The sequence below is a fragment of the Dromiciops gliroides genome, chromosome 4, assembly GCF_019393635.1.
Source record: "Dromiciops gliroides isolate mDroGli1 chromosome 4, mDroGli1.pri, whole genome shotgun sequence".
Classification (NCBI taxonomy): domain Eukaryota; kingdom Metazoa; phylum Chordata; class Mammalia; order Microbiotheria; family Microbiotheriidae; genus Dromiciops; species Dromiciops gliroides.
Window position 1 is genome coordinate 238,425,623 of NC_057864.1, and position 6,307 is coordinate 238,431,929.

General features: G+C 47.7%; 1 protein-coding gene across 1 annotated transcript; it reads left to right on the forward strand.

The window, feature by feature from the left end:
- Positions 1-4,737: 4,737 nt before the first annotated feature.
- LY6G5B (lymphocyte antigen 6 family member G5B) lies at positions 4,738-6,102 on the forward strand. Its single transcript, XM_043999422.1, has 2 exons — positions 4,738-4,853; positions 5,545-6,102. Exons 1-2 carry the CDS (start codon positions 4,802-4,804, stop codon positions 5,931-5,933), a joined length of 441 nt encoding a protein of 146 aa, XP_043855357.1. The 5' UTR covers positions 4,738-4,801; the 3' UTR covers positions 5,934-6,102.
- The last annotated feature ends 205 nt before the right edge of the window (positions 6,103-6,307 follow it).

Here is a 6,307-nt window from a genome sequence, read left to right on the forward strand (position 1 = left end):
TTGGTTTCCTCTCAACCCTCCCTTAGTTTGGATAGTGTTATGTACTTATGTATTTTCTAGCTGCTTTTTGTGTATCTTTTCCTTCATCTTAATTTTCTGTGGCTGGATGGCTTATCTCCTTTCCTTTTCCAACCCTAGTGCCTAGGATAAGACTGCAACCAGAGGTTGTTAATCCTTAGATTAGTAAGGGGCTAAATGCCCAAATACCAAAGGGGAGCTGGAATGGAAAAATGCTCCTTAAGCAAACATCAAGGACGTGGAGAAATTTTGTGAAGCAAACAAAGCTTGGAATAGTAGGGATGGGGAGGGGGCCAAGACTACCTGATATTTTTGGATCTCACTCTTCTGATAAAGAGAATCCAGGGAGTAGCTTCTCCTTGTAGGTAAACAGTGAAAGAGGGGCACTAGCCCTGAAGTTGAGAGGACCTGAGTTCAAATACGGCCTTAGACAGACTGCCTGTGTGACTCACTGCAAGTCACAACCCTAATTGCCTTAAACGTCTGGGGCCATTTCTAGTCGTTCTGATACAGATCTTGCCACGATCCAGATGGCTCTGGTGGAGAGGGTGAGGTTGGTGGCCTTGCACAATCCTCCCTCACTTCAATTCACTGAAAGCCATGACATCACCCCAAGTCATCCTCTTTGAGAATGTATGACAACAACAAAATGAAAGGGACCTGGACCCCATTTAAGTCTCAACTCACCCCCACAACTCCACAATGTCCATACTTTTTTTTTTTTGTGGGACAATTAGGGTTAAGTGACTTGCCCAGGGTCACACAGCTAGAAAGTGTCACATGTCTGAGGCTGGATTTGAACTCAGGTCCTCCTGAATCCAGGGCCAGTGCTTTATCCACTGCGCCACCTAACTGCCCCCAATTTCCACACTCTTAATCCTGTAGTTACTATTGCCGCCAGTCTAACTCCTTAAGGAGATGTAGGTCTCCAGTTTCTCAGCCTCAAAATTTCATTTTTCTTGAATTAAGGCAAGTTTACTAAATCTGTGACTTTTGCCCCTTTAGGAACCCAGATATCCTGTTTTTCTGGTTCCCTAACACGGTGTATGCCCTTTTGTTTCTCTGGGCCACTCTTGTCTATACAATGTTTGTGTGGAGAGGGTTTGGGGAAAGATGATACCACTGAAATGGGCCCTCTGTGTTCATGAGGGAAGGGTTGAGATTCGGGCAGGGGTGTTAAAACACCTAGATCCTAGATTGTCTCCTTTCCTCTGAGTGGAACACTCCCCTTTCACCTGATAAGAAGCAGCTATGTTTGTCTACAGACTCCCCCAGGGTGGCACTGGTTCCCCCTCCCCTGCAGGTCCTCTGCCCTCCACCCTCACTCTCCACACCTACATAGTAGACTCCTGAAGAAGAGCTTGCCCAGTGATGCTGACTACTTCTGTTGGGGCCCTCAGCTCTACTGTGCTGGCCTGGCGGTAAGGAGCTGGGTGTTCTGCCCAAGTTCAAGTCCCTGGGTTTCTAGGGAGAAAGAGAAAGGCGAAGGAAGGGACAGAATATTGGGTGCAAAGGGATGTGTTGGATGGAGAGGAGGGGATGGGATGGGAAGGAAAGGCTAATTTGGGGGAATGTAAGTACAGAGTACTGTTCATGCCTATGGGACTATAGGGTTTAAAGTTGGAAGGGACATGACTGTTTGGTAAATAGGAACAGAGAGGTTATACTTGAGCTCGGGGTGCTTTCCAAAGCCAGATGGAAGAGAACCCAGAAGGAGGACTACAGCTGGGGGCATTTCCAGCACTTAGCACAATGCCTAGGGCATGGCCGATGCTTAATTAAGGCTTGTTGGATTGGACTGCTTTGGAGGAGACAGGTGGAAAGTAAACATCAACAGATACACAGGTGCTAGGATTGAGGGTCTCCTTGCCTGGCCCAGGCTGTGCCTTGTGCTATTCTGTGTGTGAAATGCCAGAATTGGTGCTGAGCTGTGTGTTTGGGATGCAGGGTTGGTTCACACCCACTTGGGGAGCCTGCTTTATACTCACTGCTGTGATGGATGAGTGTGAGTCTCCAGGAGTGAGATCCCTTCAAATGGGCCTCTGGAACCTTGGTCTTTGGACCCTGCTGAGGCTTATCTGGGTCCACAATTCTTGATCCTTCTCTTCCTCAAATTTTCCTCCTCTTCCCCCGTCTCCACCCTCAGCCACTTGCCCCCAATGACCCCTTGTAGTGCCCAGGGAGGGGTCCTCAGTGTGGAAGATGTCATCTGATGTGATTATGGCAACTATTACACCCAGCTCCCTTACCCCCAGAATGTCTCCAGCCAACCAGAAGATGGAGCAACCAAGGGAGGCTTCCCATACTTAGGAGCCTCAACCCTGCCTTGCCTTCCCAGTCAGAGCAAGGAGAGACAGAGCTAGGCCTTGCCAAGTTAGCAGCAGGGCAGGATTAACAGTCCCCAAACCACACCTTCCCAAAAGAAGACCAGGCCCCTGCCCAACACCAGTACCCCATCCCCTCTGAGTGCCTAGCTGCCCTTCCAGGACCTCCTCTCCTCCAAAGGTCCTTAATGCAAAGGCCACTGGGCTCCCTGGCTCCAGTCAAATACTCCCCTCTAGACTCGGTAGGAAGGCAACCGCTACAAAGGACCCCCTTCCATCTAATCCTGTCGGTAGCACTCAGTTTCGGGAGAGGTGTGTTGGAAGGTCTATCAGTTTTCAACCTCAAATCCCTTCCCATCTCACCTCCCTTGTTCCCCGCCCCCCTTCTAGTACCCTGATTGAATTCATTCTGATCCTCCTTGCTAACTCTCTTTCTATATCCCATTCAACAGTTAGTTCTTACAATGTGCCAGACACTTTTTTTGGTAACCTTTTCTCTCTCTCCACCCCCCTTTCTTCTGTCATTTTTCTCTCCTCTCTATCTCCCACCCATTCAGTACCTCTTTTATAACTCCTTGACCTTGATGGGGCACTGACTCCAAAGTCTTGTTATCTAATAAAATGAGATTTCTATCATAGAACTGGGCTCTGGGACTTCAACCACTCTAAACTCAAGTTCAGACATGTATTTTAAGGGGTGGGAGAGGGGTAAAAAGGATTTTACATTCCTGGAAGAGGGGGAACAAAGATATGTGGATCCCTGAAAAAAAAAATTAGTAGTGGTGGACATTATCAACAATCCTCTGGGAAAAAACTTTGGAATAGAGATTGAGGCTGAGATACAGTGTTACCAAAACAAAGGAGCACAGTCCACCTCAGAGTTGGAAAGGATATTAGGGACCATATAGTCTATTATTTTACAAAGGGCCCTTGGGGGTCAAGTGGAATAAGTGGCAAAGGCTGGACTTAGACTTGACACCAAATCCAACATACTTTTCATTTACTGAACTGGTTCTTTTTCTTTTTCTTTCTTTCTTTTTTTTTTTTTTGTGAGGCAATTGGGGTTAAGTGACTTGCCTGGGGTCACACAGCTAGTAAGTGTTAAGTGTCTGAGGCTGGATTTGAACTCAGGTACTCCTGACTCCAGGGCTAGTGCTCTAGCGCCACCTAGCTGCCCCAAACTGGTTCTTTTTCAAGGGAGGAACAAATTATATTACATTGTAAACTCCTTAAAGAAAAGTCTTTTTTTTAGTTTTTAGTTTTAGGGTTTTATTTTATATATTTTTTGGTTGTCCCTTCTGTACTCACTGTATCTAGCACCAAGAACATGCTTAAGAGTTTGTTAGACTGATGGATGAAAGGGATGGAAAGAGGCAGAATAAAAGAGATGGAGAAAGGAATAAAGAGATACCCAGAACATAAGCAAGTCACCTGGAACATTCTACTGCTACCCTCTATCTTTTACAGGGGTTCATGAGGGCTCTAGAGTTGGTCTTCATTGTGATGTGACAGCGCCGACTGCTGGGGAAGATGTAACTAGGTCATGGCTAGAGCTGTCCCAACCAACCTGGGTTGGATAGGCCTCTGGGGTCCTGGGCAGGAGTTTCCTCTGTGGCTTCCTAAGACATCAGAAAATGGGGGAGACTGTGAAAGGCAAGAACTCAAGTGGGGAGAGCAAACCCACAGTTCCCAGAGCCCCCGCCTTATGGGCAGAGTCCAAACGGAAGTCAGGACAGAATGATGACTTACTTAGTCCCCAATCTTTTGGGGGCTGAGGGAGGGACTTAAGGAACTTGACTTCAGGAACCCAGCTGGGGAAACTGAGTCTTAGGGAGCCCAGATGAGGGATCACCCCCCCATAGGTCCATAGGTCTTTTATTACACATGCCACCTGAACTCCTTGGTTCTTAAACTACTATCACCACTGCCCCCGCGTCGATTCCCAGGAGCTGGGTGTTCTGTCCCCTGGTTCTGGTGGGTGAGAACACCCTGTCCTTCCTGGCATGTCTTCTGGACCTTACCCCTACAAGGGGGTGGGGGACATAACACCTACCTGGTAATGGCCCTGAAGATACCCCTAGTCTCCAACCACTAGCTGGACCAGAGCCTGTTTAGGTAGAGGTTGGGTTGGATGAATTCTGAAGTCCTTTCCAAATTGAATTCAAGTTTTAGGATTCAAACTCCTTTCTGCCCCAGCCCCCAAGATGCAGAGCAGAATGTTCACCTGTATTTTGGTCTTGGTGGGCTCTGCTGTAGGTAAGTTAGTGGAACTGGAGGATGATGTATTTACTAGATCGTTGGGGAGAAGGGTGGGGATCTGGGGTATAGAATTGCCCTCTTGTGTTTGCTGTCTTTGCCCCCTTCTATTTTCCTCAGCTCGACATGGGCCCTTCCAAGCCCGGTTTTGCCATTTGTGTCTCCTTGAAGACCCATTTCTGGGCTGCTTAACTGGATCAGACATGTGCATCCCACACAACAAAGGCCAGTGCATGGTGATTAACATCTATAATGGTGAGAGTCCCCTCCCCACAAGGATGCAGTGCTTGGAGGAGGAGGGCATCAGGAGAGGGAGAGGGAAGAAGGGAGGGAGAAAAAACAGGGCTAAGAGTGGGGCAAGGGGCGAGGAGGTGTCCTGCACATAGTAGACTCTTCATGAAATGTTTAGTGAATTGAGAGGGATTGTGGAAATGGATAGGATCAGGACTAGGGAGAGGGAGAATAAAGCCGGGCATTCTTCAGATCCCTTACCTTCTTACCTTACACACAGAGATGTGAAACCCATGGAATTTGGGCTACACAAAGGAGAGAGATTGTTCTGGGGGAAATGGGACAGGGCTATATCCTTTCCATTCCCAAAACACATAATCTTCATCTGGGAGAAGCTTGTGTTGGGATCAGGTTGGGGTGGGGGATGGGTAGCCCAGAATCAAAAGAGAAAGATCTAAGACCAAAGAACATCAGAGCTGAACAGAAACTTAGAGACCATTTAGTTCAACCCACTCATTGTACAGAGGAAATCTAAGAGAGGGAAAGGTCCAGATGGAGAACCCTCATCTCCTGATTCTCTGTCTAGGGCTGAAATAGCCCATTGTGCCTCCAAGCAACATCCCACAGAAAACTAGGTCTGTTTGTCAAGGTTCGAGGTTGTGGGAGGTGAAGGAGAGCTCATCCCAGGGTTAATTCCTCTCCTCTCTCCCCCCAGGTTCCAAGCTGAAATATCTGGTCAGAGGCTGTGGTGAGCATAGTTCCTTCCATTGCAAGGAGGTCCAAAGTGGCTTCATCCTTAATTACTGGTTCAGTGCCCAGTGTTGCCAATATAATTACTGTAATGCCTGGTTCCAGCCCCAGCGCCAGGGTCCTCTCCCTGGGACCCCACTCCCAGAGGGGCTTTTGTCCTTGGCCCAGATCCAGCAGTTCTATATGATGCTGAACCTCTCCCTATCCCTGCCCACTCCAGCCCCAGGAGAGCCAGAGGATGTTGGCCTCCCACATGCCCCTCTGAAGCTGAATTTGCCTGTGGAACACCTTCACATCCTTTACCAGTCTTTCATCAAGGATGGTCTTCTGATCCTTCCCCAGGCTAAGCCATGATTGCCTGTTACGGCACCCCTCTCTCCCATGCACCTCATCCCTATGTCCCATAGTATCTTCTTGCCACTGTCCTTAATGATAATTGTATCAATATACTAACTTCTAATGTTTGTAGATCGTTTCATTGTCATCTTATTTAATCCGCACCACTCTAGGAAGTAGGTAATAAAGGATTACTAAAAGGCCAAGACTAAAAGGCCTATTCCACAACAGTTCTTGCATCCTTCCTCCTGAGCCACAGAAATCACCTCATCTAAATGACAGGAATAGCTTCCTAATTGGTTAGTCTCATCTATTTTCTTTTCTTTTTTTTTTTAGTGAGGCAATTGGGGTTAAGTGGGGTCACACAGCTAGTAAGTGTTAAGTGTCTGAGG